The 19,787-nt window shown below is 31.7% G+C and overlaps 1 protein-coding gene across 2 annotated transcripts; it reads left to right on the top strand.

Moving 5' to 3' along the window:
- The first annotated feature begins 590 nt into the window (after nucleotides 1-590).
- On the top strand, nucleotides 591-19,707 carry LOC144856420 (inter-alpha-trypsin inhibitor heavy chain H3-like). Of its 2 annotated transcripts, none has more exons than XM_078714428.1 (21): nucleotides 591-723; nucleotides 1,224-1,355; nucleotides 2,084-2,116; nucleotides 2,666-2,826; nucleotides 3,379-3,489; nucleotides 3,899-4,031; nucleotides 5,337-5,606; nucleotides 6,857-7,142; nucleotides 7,553-8,082; nucleotides 8,533-8,785; nucleotides 9,358-9,426; nucleotides 9,599-9,673; nucleotides 9,966-10,031; nucleotides 10,409-10,450; nucleotides 10,788-10,820; nucleotides 11,392-11,421; nucleotides 12,131-12,157; nucleotides 14,851-14,883; nucleotides 15,355-15,468; nucleotides 18,068-18,424; nucleotides 18,859-19,707. In XM_078714428.1, exons 2-21 carry the CDS (start codon nucleotides 1,224-1,226, stop codon nucleotides 19,074-19,076), a joined length of 2,973 nt encoding a protein of 990 aa, XP_078570554.1. In that variant the 5' UTR covers nucleotides 591-723; the 3' UTR covers nucleotides 19,077-19,707. The 2 variants fall into 2 exon arrangements, with proteins under 2 accessions (XP_078570554.1, XP_078570553.1); XM_078714427.1 differs by having other exon boundaries at nucleotides 10,406-10,450.
- Nucleotides 19,708-19,787: the final 80 nt, after the last annotated feature.

Raw genomic sequence — 19,787 nt, 5'->3', positions numbered from 1 at the left:
ATGAGAAATTTACCGGACTTTCGAACTAACAATAATAATTAACGGAAGTTGTTCAACACTTGTTCACTCGATGTCGTTATTATTGCAATGCGATGGCTGATGAATATTGTACATATATAATACATAACATCATCTTGTTTAACTTACAAGATTCGTACTGCTTGTTAATAATATGCCATACATGTAGAAGTTGAGACGGTAGCATACATGTCGTAGGCCTACAATCGATGACTGGTTCACAGGACAACACTGAGTACCCTAACCCGATTCTCTTCATTTGCACATACCATAAAAGTCTAATGCTTAAGATTCCTGAATGGAATTTTCCACAATATACGTTTTGATAACTGTGTTAGACACGTTACATAGTCTATATACTACTGATACTGTGTTTTTGATCAATTTTATAAAATGATTAAATGATTTAATTAAAACAAAAAAAAATCTTAATTTTGTTTTCTTCTTTTTGTTTTTTTGCCTTTGCTCTGGAACGTTTCGGATGTTTGCACAAACGTAGTTGAGTTCAAGTAGGCATTATGGTCGGAAGTGAACATGACAAACTGCCAAGTTTTAATTATTCCTAGAGTTACCTTATCGCTTCCTAACAATACATTGGCATTTTCAAATGCTATTGGCTATTCAAAATAAATCGATAATCTGAACTTTGCTATAAAACTAAAGACAGAGAAATGATTTGCTGTCTGTAAGCCTACTTCTTGGAAGGTAAGTATGATAACTGTTAACTTGAATTCTATTATCTTCTATTAAAAACTAGTCTACTTGTCTACAAGACGATTATTACTTTTTTGTAGCTCATAATTTTGTTCAACAATAGTTAGGACTTAAACTAGTGTTCCAAACACCATGCAACAGAATTTGCCTAGTATCATTTGGTAATACAGCACCTTAAGTGTATCTTATGTGGCGTATCATAATGGTTAGGTATGGTATATGATACTAGGAGATGTAAAACAGCTGTGGTACTGTATTACCACTATTCTTCTGATTCTGGAGAAAACTAGATGCAGTACCGAGAAACAGGTACAGGCAATGACTTAAAAGGTAAGGTTACGTGTATACAGAGACGGTACCGTATCAAGTTTTAGCGCCTATTTATACAAAGAGACCAATTTAGTAAAGTGTTTTTGTCAACACGTGTGTGCAACACGCTGAAAGATAGAGAGTATTACCAAAATAATTAATTTTTTGTCTTTGTAATTTAGATGGAAATGGATGCATATTTTGCGTTGGTGTTGGTACTGATCGCCAGCTGGTTGGTAAATGATGCCAGTGCTGCGTCAGCTTTCCTTACCATGAAACGCAATTCGTTTGACGAAATCGAAAAACCTCAGGAAGTAAGTAACTTTGTATATAATTAACTTTTATTATCATAAATAATTAAATAATATTTAAACAATATAATATTTAAATTAAATGACATTTTTAATAATAGGTCTAATAATATTTTCTTTAAAATTAACATATTAATAACATTGATAATAATACTAATAATAAATAATAACACTCCATCAAAGTTAAGTATTGTACTTTTTGCTTTTTAGTTTTTAGTTTCTTTTTGTACAATTCGTTTCCTTTCATTTAAATGTTTTTTCTTTTATTTTCTCTTTATATTTTATGTAATGTATGTAAGAACGCACCGTCCAGAAGAACGTGTGCCGCCGATTTAAAGGCGTATGTTCAATAAAGTTATTATTATTATTATTATTATCATAATCATTATGTTGTTATTATTTATCAATCGAATAAAATATTAAACTCGGTGTTACTCGGTGTAATTTATTTACTCTGTTATGTCTTCCAAAAATTAATAAACATATAATCTAACCATGTCGAAGATGAAACACAGTTAACTACCAAATAATATTTATTGGCCGATAAGTTAAGCCAGGAACACTGTATCCAATTACTGATCGAGTGTAAAAGGGTTCACATTCTGATGGTTTTAATTTAATAAGTTTGTACTACAGTAAAGATTATTTGTAATCACTGTCTTCAATGTTATTTTGAGTAATTGAAGCAGGGCCATATAAATCATAAATTGAGTTTTAAATTTGCATTACAGAGAGTGGAAAGAGGTGTAGAATCTGCAACACACGTAAGTTAATAATTGTATTCTTACAACTAAAATTTAATTGATGTTGTATAGTTTTGATATTCTGCATTAATATGGTTTATATTAAAATGTAACTTATATATTTGACATTGAAATTGAAATAATATATAAAATATTATTAGCAATTATTTAGACAAAACAGTCCACATCAACTCGCTAGACAAAACAAAATTCGACCAACAATATACAAGTAATGTTGGTGATTGTAAAAGTGGAAATTGAATTTAAACTAAAAATGGTTTAATACATGAAACATGTCTCCCTTTTACCCTCAAATTTCTTTACTATTGTATTGTATTGTACTATTTATGTATGATAATGTGAATAAAGTTGGTATAAAGTATATATCTACCGATAAAGTGAAACACAACTTTTTTCAAAGCTGTATTGTTCTTCATATTATTTGACAGAGTTTGTAATTTTTGTTTAACCTATGTTTGGTGTTTTTCAATCTTCAGAATAAGCAGTTATAAAACGAAGATTCATCCTACTCTAACTTAGACACCCAGTTTAATCAATTTTCTTTTACAGATCAAGCCTGAAATCACTAAATTAAATGTAAGAAGTTCCGTGACTTCTAGATTTTCTAGCACAACAGTCACCAGTGTTTTGATGAATCATGCCGAAACCGCAGCGGAAGCTGTTTTCATTTTCACTCTACCAGAGGAAGCTTTTATTGCAAACTTTTCAATGTATGTTACTGTATGTATATATAATTCTATAACAATGCACTTATAAAGCCAATTATTCTGATGTTATTCTGATTCATTTATAACACAATTATTAATCTATTAATACATGTTATACATTAATTTGTCTTCTATGGTGTCGGTCAACAATCTTCTGACGACAACTACAGACAATGACAATAAATACTCGCAGTAAACCACGAATACAAACATTGTTCCTATTTATACCAGTGTATGCATTATGTCATTCAATAATATCAATCGAGCATAACGGATTGTAATTAGCGCCATCACACTACTGCAATAACTCGTTTTAATGTAATGCTGTACATTGTACAATAATATATTTGAGATTTCTTGTATGTAGATGTATGTAGTTTTGTTTTAATACCGGTTTTGCCAGTACGAATCTAGAGATGAGTGAGCATGTACCTTTATCACTCTTACACAGTGTACATGTGTTAATGAACAAGCTAACTACAATCCGTATATAACTACTGTGTGTAATAAATTATTTTATTATTGATGACCACTCTTTTGGTTTACCACTTTTAGGGAAATTGATGGGGTTGTATATCCAGCAGAAATAAAAGAAAAGGAAGTGGCTTCACAAATTTATCAAGAAGCCAGAAGTAAAGGTCAAAGTGCAGCGCAAGTGAAGCAAAAGTAGGTTTAATTCTAAAGAAAAAACAAGTACTATATAAAAATAATATACATGATGATTAATGTTTATGCAATAATTAAAAGCTTAAACCAACTAGCTCAACTGAAGGAACTAAAAGCCACTAAGCTTATGTCGACTTTGTGCCTGTCAGTTGCAGTCAATTGAGTTGTGTTCAGTTGCTTAAAGCGCTTATGTTGAAACAGTTGAGTTGAGTTCAATGTCGACATAAGGGCACCTTGAAGAAAACTTACTTATCACTATTCATTCTAATACTTGAACAGTGATCAATGTTTATTTAATAATGAATGGCTTACATGCAGCTTTTTGTAAGCGGCCGACCGAATAAATAAAATTCAAATTAAAAGCTAAAAAAAGGTATAGAAATACAGTAAACATCGTATCATTGTGTAGATCGGAAAAAGATTTCACGGTATCCGTAAATGTAGCCAAGAAAAGCTTTGTCACGTTTGAACTGATCTACCAAGAGATGCTGAGACGTAAGCTTGGTTACTTTGAGCATGTCACAAGTGTTCGCCCGGGCCAGGTTAGACATACTTCTTTTAGTTATAAATTACAACAAACTGATTAACATTAAAAAAAAAATACATGATTTGAGCATTGCATTTCTGCTTTAGAATTGCATCCTTTGCATTTGAGCATTTTATTTATCCACTATTTAAAATGGACCTGAAATGGACTTTCGATTTTCAAGAAATTCACACATGTTATTTAAATGTATCAAATTAACACAAGCCCATACAAATAAAAACAAAATGTATAGTATTTTGAGAAAAAAAGAAATTTTAAGATACCTTGGTAAATTAGCGAAAATTACTCACGCCATTGCAATATTCTATTTCAACGGCCATCGGGAGCTTCTATATTCACGACGTCACATATACACACGACGATATCGAGAGCGTGTATATGCAGCCCGATGTCGGTAAATGATCGACGGCCTGGAAAGATACGCGAAACGTTGACACTAATACTAATTTATTCAATATCTAATATTGTTGAAATATAGGTCCCTAAAATGTACTTTGTTTGTTCTAAAACCCGAATTTAGAAGGCCTACCTCCCAAATCATTACTAGGCCTAGGCCCCCAGCGCGCGGAGTCGATCCACCACCCACCCACACTCGAGGCTCCGTTTAATGTGCATCCAAGGACCAAAGCGATAACAACTTGCTGCTCATTGTCAAGCCAAAGTAAAATATGAATAAAATTCGTTTTCGAACTGCCTGATTCGTGACAAATAAATTATCATCTCATATTACTAATTTAATTCTGCTAAACTAAAAACTAAAGAAACTAACACATTTTAGCAGTATAAATTACGAACGATATACAAAATACACCAACGGAAAATATGGATACGCATCATTGCACACGGCGCTGTATCCCGGACAACGTTGCCAGGCTAACTTAGGTATTGCCATAAAAAAACCGTTGATTTGAAGATTTTTAATCGTCATTTTCTCGATGAATAACCGTTTATACGGTAATAATTTTATCTAAACAAATTCTAAATACGTTTCTGCAAATGCACAAGCGTTTTTTAGAAAATACTCCATATATTTCAAGAGTTATAGCCAAAAAACTGCAAATTGTCCATTGGAGGGATAGGAATATATTCGCAAAGTGACGTCACCCGCGAATTTTTTTGATTTTCAAATGAGGCTTTCCCCAAAAGGGCGAATTTATATTTTGTAACAATATACATTCTAGCAACACCTAATAGCCCCCAAAACATCATCCTAAAATGAAAAAAATCGAAAATCCATTTCAGGTCCATTTTAAGTAATTATAATAAAGATTTTAAAGCATTTGTGTTACTAAATATTTAGGTTGTAAAGGAAATGAGCATAGAGGTGGTGATTATTGAGGTGCAGGGCTTGTTGGAAGTGAATTCAAGTTGGGTCGAACGTCGCCATAATGGAGACGAAGTAACAAAACACGATGTTGGCGAAATACAGCTACAAGATAGACATACCAAGGCTGTATTAAGATATGCACCGACTGTCGATGAACAACGTCAGAAATCGGAAGATGGAATTCAAGGAGAATTTATCATTCGGTACGATGTTGAACACCCCAAAACTGGAGGTGAATTTCAGGTAAAGAAACGTTTACTTTTATCAAACAAAGAAACGAATTATTTAATGCATGCAAAATCATTATTTGAGAGTCATTAACGATTCAAATTCCACAGGCCCTTATATATCCCATTCATAAACATCACATTAGTAATTGATCGCTAGAAACATCGGTATCATAAACAAAACGAAAATATACCTTATCTCTCTTATTGCGATATATCCTGAGCCATAACTATTGGTAAATTTTCTATTTTGTGCTCATGGGAAAGCTGTAAGATTTTGCGCATCTGCTTCTTTTAAATCCCACACTAAATCTTCATTTTACATGTCCTTAGTGTTTCATAATTGCCTTTTTATGCTCCGTTTACATCGGCCATGTTAACCTCTTCACAGCCACAACACAAGGTCTGTCACAAAACCTACATTACTACTTTACTTACTACCTAAAATATTGATGTTACGCGCTCCATCTTATAAAATATTGCGGTTCCAAACCTTGACATTTGGGGTAATTACCTCTCACAAACAGACCATCAATTTCTAGTTTTAAACATAATAATAACCTTAAAAATACCCTGATCTTGGAATATGGCAACTAATTTCATTTTTATTTTTTGCTTGTTTTAAATCCTATAATACTTACGTTTTAAGTATTTTATTTTTTGAAAATTATCTATTTCATGTGCTTGCCTGAATATCTTCGACTGTCCGGTGTTTCGCTTTCTCCTTTCTCTTCCTTTATTACTATACTATTATAATCAATTATTTCTTGGAGCCTATGCGTAAAGTTAAACGTATCTAGGCTTTCTTCCACACATACTATATTTTTAATTACTATAATAGAATTATTATTAATAGGTTATTTATATGTGTTGAGAATATACTAAATAAACGAAAAACGTTTGCAAATAAACTAGAACAAATGATCCTCACAAATATTTCCCGTATCAATTACCATTTTCCTAAATGTTATGACTAATCAGCCTAAGTTCATTAAAATAATAATATAGATATAGAAGAACGTTTGTACTAAAACAGTTATAGAATAGTTACTTATCGACACATAGACTTCTAGCAAAGCGAACAATACGTGAATACTTGAATAAATTAAATGGATAGACAAAGGAGAAGGGTTTTATCACCTTCCTTAAACAGTGTGCAAATACAATTTTGAAAGTCGTTATATTTTATATAATTGCTTTTCTCTTATTTTGTCTTGCATCAAGTCCAAAACGCATATCATTATCCAACATATCATTTTATTTCAGATTGTGAATGGTTATTTTGTTCATTACTTTTCACCTGAAGGACTGCCAGCGGTTCGTAAGAATGTTGTGTTTGTTATTGATGTCAGTGGATCAATGTCTGGACGGAAGATTCAACAAACAAAGCAAGCTATGTTCACAATTTTGGATGACTTGAGAGAAATCGACTTCTTTAATATTGTTAAATTTAACAGCGAGATAATAAAATGGCAAAGTAGTTTGAAACGAGCAAGTCCTGAAAATATCGGAAGTGGAAAGAACTTTATAGATTTGTTGCGCGCACATGGAGGTAGGAATAAAACGTACTATACTTTAATAGCATAGTGTCAATTGCGGGGGCGGTCTATACGAGGCAATACAATACTAACAACATACATAATAGTTACGTAAATTGTATAACAATACAATAAATAGAAAGGATAAGAAAAATATTAGTATTCATTTTTTTTTTTTCAAAAAGAAAAAGATTAAGATTTGTTTTATTTTATCAGTATAATTAATTAATAATGTTATTATCTTATGCCTAATCATTTCTGTATTTCTTTTAACAATCAGTGTAATTTCCTTTCTCAAAGTGCTTAGAAAAAAAAACAATGATTGTTAAATAGGCCTAAATCACTGATTGGAAAACTAGAGAAAGGAAATTACACTGTAATTATGTGTTTTGTAAGTCTGACCTCATTTATCATTATATTCCAGCAACAAACTTACATGGTGGTCTAATGGAAGGCATCGAATTACTACATGCAGGTAGTGACAACAGTGGTGTTTCTATGGTTGTGATGCTTACCGATGGGTTACCTACATCTGGAGTGACTTCATTTGGAAGAATACAAACCGATGTGAAACAAGCAATAAAAGGAAACTGTTCTCTGTTTAACATTGGATTTGGAGATGATGTTGACTATTCATTTCTTGAAAAATTAGCACTTCGAAATGACGGTCTGGCAAGGAAGATTTACGACGACTCATTTGCAAGCATTCAGTTGAAAGGATTCTTTGACGAAGTTTCAACTCCACTCCTCCATAACATTGTTTTTAACTACCCAGAAAATTTGGTAGAACTTAACAGTGTAACGCAGACTACGTTTTCTAATTACTTTGAAGGAACTGAGATTGTTGTAAGTGGAAAATTAAAACCATCAAACAGAAACGACATACTTGATGTAACGATTGCTGCAAACTCTATGGACGTTCATTTAGAATTTCCACTTACTATTGACACAGAGGTAAGTTAGTCTTCATCATCTTGTTACTGTTATTGTATTGGTTTTACAAATACAATTAATATTAATATCACTTTATTTCAAATACAAATCCAAACTAACAACTATTTTTCATTTAGTGATCATTTATAATTGGCTGAGTAATGAAACCATTATTATCTATATAGTTTAGTCAAATGTTCGAGTTATTAGGATTTTAAAACCGGTATTACGATCAAAACCGGTATTTGCGATCATATATTTACGACCAAGACCGGTATTTACGATCAAAAACGATAAATAAAATAAATTGGAGAAAATAATTACAAGATGGGTTTGTAATATAATGCTGGATTTTCTGCTTCTTCTGCATCCGCAAATGTTCCTCATTAAGTGGGCGACGTATAATTAGAAATAATAGGCATTTACTATGCTACAATAATAATAACACCCTATTAAAAATATAATTTTCAGCCAAAAGTAGAACTTCTCAGTGAGGATGCGGTTGATGATTTTGCTCAGCGACTGTGGGCTTACTTGTCGATCAAAGAACTTTTACAAAAAAGAAACATCAGCGACAATCAATCAGAAAGAGATGATCTGAAAGATAAGGCTCTGCAATTGTCACTTGAATACCATTTTGTTACTCCATTGACGTCACTCATTGTGGTAAAACCAGAAAATGGAAATTCAAGTAAAATAGCAAAACAAGCTCAACAACCAATACGTAAGATCATAATTAAATCAATATTATCATTTATGTCAGTTGCAAGAGAGGTTCACTCTTTTTAAAAATTTTTTTTACATAAAACGCTAACATTCCTATATAATTTACCTACAGCTCACTATGTCGGTCGGTCGGTTGGTCGGTAAACACTAACTCAAATTTGAGGACGCGACTGCAGCCATCTATATGGCCTTGTTTAAAATATTAAAATATTAATGGTCAGTATTTTGAAGGTTTGCATGGCGGAATCAAATTATACAATTTGGTGTACACTACGTAGTTCTGAAAAGAACCGTTGAGTTGCTTACCGCTACAGTTCTTTCAGAGTTATATATATGTGGTGTACCGCAAACTTTATTTAAACAAAGATCATTATGTTTTTTAAAATATTATACTGTTATTAATTGTATTATCTCTTGAAGAACTTCTTTGAAAATAGTAAATTCTCCATAAACTAAGAAAATTGTAACATGGTTTAAAATTTGACTTCCTATGTGCAGTTTTGCATGATTTGTAATAAAATAATGTATTAAAAACAATCACAACATACCCATAAATACGTTTTAATACAGGAAAATCGTCTGGTGCTGGTTCTTCTGCTTCTTCTGCATCCGCAAGTGTTCCTTATAGAAGTGGACGACGTAAGTTTAAAACGAATTAATTATAAAGAAAATCTATTCTACATATAAAAAAATTTTAATTCTACTATTTGCTGTTGATTTCAAGAAATATAGAATATATCCTCGTTTTCTTATTTTGTTTAAATTGTAATAGTAACATGCGTTGTACTGTTTATTTATGTTTTTGACACAGGAAACTCCTTCGGTTCAAGTTATTCTGGTTTTGTACCGGCAAATATTCCTATTAGTAGTGGTGGAAGTTATAGCGGTAGGTTCCAAGCACGTCTGACAGTATGTCAAATAAACAAATCAAGCATGCATTTTCTGTCGATGCTCAATAATATAATATTATCCTCGTATTTTTATTTTTTAAAACAGTAAAATCAGTAAATACTAACATTATTTTACTCAAAAATATGTTTCTATAATGTGAATAGCAACAGCAGTATTAAATCATTATGCTTACCGAAGTAATCTTTTTGAGAGGTTAATTATATGAACTATCGTCGTGCATTTAGGTAAACCAATTCTTCAAAATACGTTTATTTTTCATGTTACAGCAGGAAAACCTCCAGTTCAAAAAACAAATAGTAAAAGTTTACAACATTTTATGAGTGGGGCTGGAGGTAAGTTATAGAAGACAAAAACATACCTGATTTTCAAAGAATTAACTAGTAATAATACAATTCCTTGCCCGTTAACGTGCTGGCCTCCCAATTCACCAAAGTTCAGGGTTCAATCATCGCTGCTAGGATTGTTACCTACGACCCTTCCTTCTCCCTCTCTAGGCCTCAAATCAGACTTAGTTTGCTTACTTTAGTTATATCAAGGAGGTATAGACTTATAACTACTTCATACAGTCAGATATGTATCTAGAGGTATTTTAGACTCTACCCAGTGACAGCTGACAGATAGGGTGTATAACTAGTAAAGTAGGATCTGCCTTGATCCTCTATTTTCTTGTATTGCTTAATGTAATTGTATCCAATCATTTTCTTAGTAGTCGTCAGTCCTCCACGAATAGAATATCTTTTAGCAGGTCCCGGTAAGTTAACCTCTCAATTCTCATTAACAATTAGTTCACAATTTGTTATTTTACAATATAATACATAAGCACCACATCAATACTTACAAAATAACCTATAGCATATAAATGTTACAGAATCGTAGGATAACAAATTGAGATATTGTAATTATTATGGGCACAGATGTCAAAAACCAGAATCGCAAAGAGGGTCCCGCTCAGAAAAGTATATCAAAATGTGTAGGATTACAGAGTCCCATATATTAGCTCAACAGGCCGGTCTGAACCTCGAATGCATTAATTGAATTATCATGAGTTGTGATTCACAGCTCCAACAATATTTTTTTTTTATTTTCAGCATCACAAATCCTACCACCTTACTTCAAAACGAGTAAGTTCTTTTTCTATTCATTTCAAGTTGAAAGGAAATGCAACAAAATTTGTTTTTTAAGTTAAGCGACAAAAAGTAGGGCCTATAATAACATTTTGAATTACTGTCTTTAGGCCTAGATAATGTGATGATTTTTTTTAAATTTACTAATTACTATGATTAACATTTCTGTATATATTATATTAACTATTAGGAACGAAAAGAAAATTTCTTGTAGTCAAACTAATACAACTTGTGTGATGATCTTCTGAATCAGTTGTTTGTTATTATGAAACTCTGTTATAAATATATGTATATAATTTGTACATTTTTATTTTTTTTAATATATTATTTTTCTCTCATTTATATGTTACAATGTTAAAAGTAGTTGCAGTAAATTACCATTTGCTTATACGATACTGTATATACATAAATTATTGATTTTGATTTTATAAAACCATAAATTTAAAAAAAAGTAATTAACATATAATAATAATATTTTAAATAACGATAAACATTGATTAAAAAGGTACTTATGAAAGTGGTCATTATTTTATTTCTGTTTTAATTAATTATACCTTTATTATTTTAGATACTAGACAGCAGACAACACAAGTAACTAGTAAGTTATCATCATTATTACAACCAATTCTCGTACGGTACGGTACCATATCTAGAGACAATACTGACTCTACAATCATTCTCCAGCAAATAATAATAATAATAGTCGTGCTTCGCGCGCTTATTGCACAATGCTTCTAAACGCTTCACATTATTACTCCGGTCATTTTTTCGGATCAAGCACGTATGGAAATATACTCCCATATTGCAGCTAGTAATCAGCGCAAAGGTGGAGAAAGAAAAACGTAAGTAAAGTGTCTTGTCTAAGGATACAACAATGCGACGATTCGAACTCACGATCTCACGTAATCCAACGTCTTTTACACACTGCGCAACACGCCCTCTCTAAACGTTTTGAAAACGCAAGGCAGTTATTTGACTGAATTGTTAGTATTTCGACATTATTTTTAGAGTTTTTAGATTTATTACGTGTTATTGATAGTTGTGTGTTATTGATGTTCATGTTACAGTCACTTCACATGAAACAGTCCCATAGTGTATTGTCTCTGAACATATGTACTGTATGAAAATCGCCGGCCTAGTGTAAATGAAAAATTGCACATTTGTTATATCGAATGTATAAGATGTAATGTTTTAAGTATAAGTAACTATTTAATGTTAAAACAAAAATAAATGTTGATAATAATGGATAATTATAATTATTATATTAATTAATACCATATCTAAATCATCTGTTTTATTTACTTTAGCAACAAGACCTACAACTCAAGGAACTAGTAAGTTAACAGTTTTTACCTTGTATTAATATAGTTTGTCGAAGTACAGTACATTATCACATTTATAACACTAATTCAAATTAGTGACGTTTCTGGTATACTTAATACCGTAACGAATGTTTATTGATTGGAATGATAAAATGGTGAAAGGCATGAGGTGAAAAATTCGCTTTGCTCCTTCCGTTTCGATCTAATCGGAACCAAGCTTTATAAATAGTTAGTATGTTGTTCCAATAAAGATAAAGCTTTATGACACTATTGTGTCTTTTGGAAAGTTTATGATGCAGTATGGTGATGTGAGATTCCGTTTTGTGACCTTTTCTTGGTAAATTTGTTTGGTTTTGTTAAGCTTTTGCTGATTTATTCATGTTTTCTTCACTTAAGAGTATTGAGACGATAATGTTTATGGAACGCTCTTTATAAATATATTAAATGTCACATTACAAATCGGATAGAAAAAAAAAATTATTTACTTAAAAAAATGGAATTAAAACCAAAACAAAAGTCGAATTGGCTGCCAGTTTAATTTCACTGTTATTTTGTGTTATTAAGTGAAAACATAATTTTAAATTTTGGTTTTCAACGTGATTTTGTATTATGGATTATAAGTTTTCTTACGAACAGGTGTCAGAGGGTCTTAGTTAACCAAAGACACTCGAATGTACGTATGACAAATATTGGATCTCCACAGGGTTGCGTCCTCTCTCCTCTCCTGTATATTATTTACACGGATGACTGTCGCAGCAAACAGGACAATAGTCATCTTGTCAAATTTGCTGACGACACTGTCTTGCTGTCTCTCCTTCAAAATTCACAGGACGGTCATGGTTCCGTTTTAGATGATTTTACCCAATTGTGTGAAAACTCCTACTTGGAACTCAATGTGACCAAACCCAAGGAGATGATTGTAGATATTAGGAAGGAGAGAGGACGCATCCCTCGGGTATCCATCATAAATGACGAACCAGTCAATATTGTCCATTCCTTTAAATACCTAGGTACTATATTTGAGGACAATCTCGGCTGGGAATTAAATACTGAGGCAATAGTAAAGAAAGGACACCAGAGACTTTATCTATTAAGGAAGCTGAACCATTTTAATGTCGATAAAGTAATTCTTAGAGTCTTTATAATTCCTTTATTGAGAACGTTTTAACTTTTTCCTTTATATGCTGGTTTTTTAGTCTTAGGGTCAAAGAGAGAAACTCACTACAAAGAATTGTTAATTCAAGTTCTAAATTAATAGGTTGTCAACTTCGTAGCTTATCTTCTTTCTGTGACATGGAAATTCTAGAAAAAAGGTAGAGCTATTCTAAAAAATATTAACCATGCCTTGTTCAGTGATTTCGAGCTCATGTCTCATGGGCGTCGTTTTCGATGCCCGGCATGTAGAACAAACCGGAAAAGGAATTCGTTCTTGCCAGTGGCCATCCGACTTTTAAATTCTTGAACTTTGACTCTTGTTATATTGTAATGTTTTGTGTATTGTGATATATTGTATATTTTGTAAGATCATTTTAATCCAGACCTTTTTATTTGAATTGCCCCGTGTGGGATGATTAAAGAATTTTGAATTTGAATTTGAATTTAATTAAGGAAGTGACAAACTTATTAAACCACAAAATGGCCTATTTAAAATCTGATTTTATTAATCTTCTTATCCACAAAGTCACGTGACACTTTGAATGAATGAATGCGCTGCTTGCACAGCATTTATTCTAAAATATATAAAATATTTAAAATTTGAAGTAAGGCGACAGACAAAGCACTTAAAATTATAAAAAAAAAATAAAAAAAACACGATAATAAAAAAAACACATCAAAAGATACAAAGAGCATACAGAGACATTAACATAACAAATTGTCATGATGCCTTTCAATACGGTAATACACAGTTATAGTAATACTACTCTTATCTAGATGTTTTACTGTTATATAGAGTTATGGAGTTCGGAATAAATGACTTTCTATATCTGCCAGTTCGAGTGTAAAGAGATCTAATACGGACTAATGATGGGAGAACGACGATCGTTTGAAAACGATCAAGTTGAAATGATACAATAGCGAGTACCTTTTCCTGTAAATCGTTAACATTTCAATGATTACGTAGAAGATCGCCGATTATTGTTAATTATTAGCGTCGACTAACGTCGACAGGAAACAGGCTTAGACGCATACGTTTAACTTAGCTATTTTATTAGATTTTTTACGAATTCTCTCTAGGAGACCCATGTCATTAGCTGTAAGGCTGCCGCCCCAGACTTTAAAACAAAAATAAATCACACAGGATATCATCGAATTATAATATAATTCTATAATTTTTGGATCAATATTAAATTTACGTAATTGGTGAATTATGTACAATCGTTTTTGTCCTTTTTTATATAGATATAGTTTATTGGGGGTCCAATTTTGTTAAAAGAACGGATCGAACAAAAAATGTACTTACCTACAAAAATGGAATTTAAAGCAAAACATAAGTCGAACTTGCTGCCAGTTAAATTTAACTGTTTATTTTTATTATTACGTGAAAACATAATAATGAAGTGTTTAAACTTAATAAACCACAAAATGGCATATTCAAAATATGATTTTTTTTAATCTTCCTTTATTTGAGTGAAATGCATCCGTAAGTTGTAATCCAATGTTATATACATGCATGCATTTTTACACAACTTTATTTATTACTTTAGCAACCAGCCAGCCAACACAAAGAGACAGAACCAGTAAGCGAAGTTTTATTTATTTAATTTATTTTTAGTAAACTATTTTCTTAAAACATGCTGGCCTTTCATGCCTTTTTGTTATTTTATAGGTTTCGAGTTCCTTTTTTGTATGGAATTCATAATAGTTAGGCCTGTATACTTAATATTGTAAATTAGTGAGTAAACACCTCATCAATTAGCATTTCCTGTCACCAACTTTGGTGCTTAGTGCACATAATTATTATTGTTTTGTATTCACTTGATCTTGAAAATGGTTCTATGATGGTACCGAAACGTCGATCTCTCTTTTTGTCATTAAATTTTATATTGAAATTAGTGAGTAAACATTGTAGAAACAACATTTTTCAAGAAAGTTCAATGTAATCAATGATTGATATACTAACAGTATAATAACAAATGTACACTTTTAAAATGTCATGGTACCTTCTCTTCTTATTATTGAGTATTGTTTGAAATAATTTACTTTCTCAGGCGTTGGTGTTACACACTATTTGGTTAGATCACCAGATTATGGCTTATTCGTTTGTTTCAATATTGAAGGCTACCCAGGCGATGTTTATCGTTTGATTCAAGATCCTAAACGAGGTATGTTAAATTCATAAACTAAACTAATTGAAGCATATCTAGGAAAGCCTATTTGTAACATACTAATTCTATAAGTATAAAATACGCCATATCTTGGCCTAAGGTTTAGATGAGCCACCGGATATTAACAGATGACCTTTGTGTTTGAAAATCTGACTTTTTTTGTATTTTATTCATTTTTAGCAATTATTATGCTTATATATGGCGACCGAAATAATCTGGTAACGATATTATCAATACAATGCATTTAGTCCAGTTAATAATAATCACCCTCACCGTGGTATAAGCTCGTACCCAAATGAAATTCAGACAGTATGTTCAGAATGTATAGGAGATCATTATATCATATCATCATCATGATCATATATAAGATCATATATTGATGTTGCGTCATGTATAACCTTGGATTTAACGTGAAAATTTGACTTTTATACGCAATTTTTTCCCACCTCATGTTGTAAATTGTTTACCTCGAATGCGACGAAGCGTGACCGAAATTACAATACGCCATTAATAGCGCCCACATACAAATAAATAAAGCTATTGAACATATTATGGTTTAATTATAGCATAATTTAAGTATAGTGTGCAATAAAATATATAATAAAATACATAACATATAAAGAAATCCAACTAAAATATTCACAGAATATGTAAACAAAAATGGCATTTCATTAAATAAAGTACGCCCTCATTCGTCATACTTTTATCAAACTTGTGAATTTTTTACTAATGTGGATTAAACCACTTTTTTTTTTATCGAAAGTGAAACCTTATATTTTATTTCCATTGCTTTATTAATGGAAAATAATGTTTTATATCTTCGAACACATCACAAACATTAGTGTACCATCATTATGGATTGTAAGTAGTGACATAGGCCTACTGTATATCTGACCTGTAATGATATCTCGGTCTGGTATATTCTGAACATTCCTTTTTATCTTGTTTTATTATTCATTACCTTTAACATTAGTGCATAGATATCACTCATTATGATTACAGTCAATGACAACTAGAGTAATAAGAAATGCATTATCTGTAAAATTTACAAATTAAAGTAATGACAAACATATTGATTTTATTTGAAGAGAACTGAATGAACGATATTTGCTACAAAAAATGAATGATTTCCTCTGAATTTCTCGTGTATGCTTGTGTGTATAACTGCTCTCGATCATATATCTACTATCTAAAGATCCTTAACTATAATACTGTATTCAGACAGAGAAACGAACCTTGCACATCGCACAATCCTTCATGGATATTAGAGAGGATTGAGACAGCAAAACTTACTCTTTTTTATTTATAATGGAAAATATGAATGGGAAAACGATAAATATTTTGACTTTTAAATTCCTGCAAACGTCCTCGAACTTATATAAAAACGAATCGTGGAGGATGACGTTTATTCTGTAGTCTCGGAAACTTCACACACGATGGAGGCCAATTGACGAATTCAGAGATGGAAGATCGAACCTGCTATGGGATGGGGGATGAAGTGGGGAGGTAAAAGGGAAAACAAGAAAATATTTTCTGATTTAGACGAATGCCAAACTTTCGGTGGTACGCTCTTAGTGTTTGAACAGTAAAAGTGACTTATCATACATGTCAAATTGATTATGCTCATTTAAATGATTGGTTTTCTTCTTACTCTATTGACATTGACCAGAATCGCGAATGAGATTAGGCAATACACTGTGATATCCATGCAGTAATGCTGTTGAAAAAAAGAATATTCAGAATAAAACCAGACCAGGACGGTTCAGATACAGAATGCCACTGAAATAAATTATGTATTAAGTAAGTATATGTATATGTAATTATGTATACTAGAGGTTGTAATGTGGTCGAAGATGTCAAAATATTATTGTCCAGGATTAATTAAAACAATGGAAATAAATTAGTTAAATAAAGAGGCAATAATTAACAAATCGTATCGCTCCGTATTATAAATAAAAATTCACAAGTTCGATAACATTATGACGAATAGTACTTTTTTTTTTGGAATGCCATTTTTTTTGTCATTTTTAAACATTTTAGTTTATATTTTGATTTTTTATATGTTATGTATTTCATGTATTTCATTTCGTGTATCTTTTATTGTAAACTAAACTTCAATTATGCTATAGATATTAATTACTATAGGTTTATGTTCCATAGCTTTATTATATTTGTTTACGGTCGTTATCGTCACGCTTCGTCACATTCGCGGCAAACAATTTACGACATGAGGTGGGTAAAAATTCCGTATAAAAGTCTAATGTTCTCTCGTTAAATTCCAGATTTTGAACGATGCAACATAAACAAATGTGGCACACTTAAGCGAAATCAGACATTAGTTTGAATTTTCAAAAATTGAGATTTTTACAAATACTAAAACAATGAAATATAATTGAACTATTCATCGAACAGATTCGTTTTTCCATGGTGCTTTATTGAGTTTAATAGACTCAACGAGAAGTTGACTAGATGCTACACATACTGTACAACAATCCCACCGATTTGTTTCTGTCAACAATGACGAATACTATCATCATAAGAACGCACTATTATTGTATGTGCTTAAATTACAAAGATAATTATTTTGTTTTTATAGGAATCAACGTCAAGGGTGAGCTTAGTGTCACCCCTTATTACTTAAATGCAGAGCAGAGTAAACTTCCGTTTTTGAGAAAAATAAATGTTGAGTATAGAAATGCAACGATAGTAGTAACACCGTCATATATGAAAGTGGAAGAAGTTGTCCTCTTTTGGCAAAACATCCATTGGCGGGGTGACCAACATTTATCACTAACCGTAACAAATGACCAAGTTCGGGTAATGATTGGTACAGATATTACATTGGTTGTAATGCGGCATAGGTATCCACGTGGGAGCTCTAATCAAGTGTATTACTTGGGATTATATGTGGAAGTTGGAAGAGGTTTCTCCGATGAAGTACATGGCTTAATTGGTAAGAATGTATTATGTTAGGAACGTACTGTGGAGTACTGGCTAAAATGTATTAGTAATTCAATGGTTTGCCAACACACGTGTTGATAGGTTGTCTTGATAAGTATCGCACATGTTGTCCTTTATTGTTTGTAATGTCTCAGCATTACTGCTGAGAAAAGTGTTTGCTCTTATGGTCGCATCTATGTATTTTGTATGTATTATTTTATGGCGAAATAAACTGATACCTTGATACAATAATACCTTGTATGGTACTAATAACAAATATAATTAAAAAATATATATAATCATGACAATTCCACCCATATTTAAGATTTCAAGATATTCTACTTGAGTCACATGAATATCGTTCTTACCTCCTAAAACATTATAGATCATGTTCAAGTACACTGTTTTCACCGTTTAATTAACTTTCTGTACTTTTGTCATTCACAGGACAATTTTATAGAAGAAATCGTCATATACAGGTTACTGACCTAAACTTCGATCAATCAATAAAGAGCACAGTACATGTGAATTCTCGTCAAGTTCCAGTAACACTGAAATATGCTGACGAACCTTGGCCTGGTACAATACAAACTCAGTGCTGGTTTGCAGACAATAACGGAATGGGCCTAATAGACGGCTGGCACGGAGACTACCTGAATGTGTAAATCGAGTAGCAAGATTTGACAATGCGATTCAATATTAGAAATTATCGTATTAAACATTAGAAAAAAAATATTAGTTAATTTTTGAAACGCAGTGAGGCAATTAAACCGATAGTTATATCGTTCTTATAAAGAAGCCCAGTCTCTTCGGTGGGCTTCTTTTTGAAATGAATATTGTAAATTGTTCATTGCTACTACAATGAAAGTTTACAGATGCATTGATGGAGGGGTACATGATTGCCTGCCGGGTTTGAATATTTTTTCAAAAGCATGAAGATACGGGCCTACAAAATGTGATCAAAGCTCATTTTTTAAGACAATACACTTTCAAATAAATGCATGATACGATCGTACATATTATGCTCAGTCTGCATCACAGCATCACCTACCTACATAACTGGTAACCATACGTGTTTGCATTTTTTACTGTTCTTCTTACATTCATAATAACATAAACCTACTTTCGTTATACAATATTTGTACTATAATAAAGCATATCACTGTCTTAAAAAGAAGCCCAGAGGTTTCAATTCAAGGGGCACCTTTTTTTGATTTCGATATTGTACTCTAAATTCCACTGTAGGCCTATATTAATTGCGTTTTGTAATCTACAATAAAATTAACCAACGGTGAACTGTATATGGTTTTTTTTATTATATTTTGCTTCTACATAATTTAATCATCGTATCTATGTATACTTTTGTTAAGACAAAT

The sequence above is a fragment of the Antedon bifida genome, chromosome 11, assembly GCF_963402885.1.
Source record: "Antedon bifida chromosome 11, ecAntBifi1.1, whole genome shotgun sequence".
Taxonomy (NCBI): Eukaryota; Metazoa; Echinodermata; class Crinoidea; order Comatulida; family Antedonidae; genus Antedon; species Antedon bifida.
The sequence above is the reverse complement of the archived record's forward strand: the minus strand, read 5'-3'. Positions and strand labels throughout refer to the sequence as shown.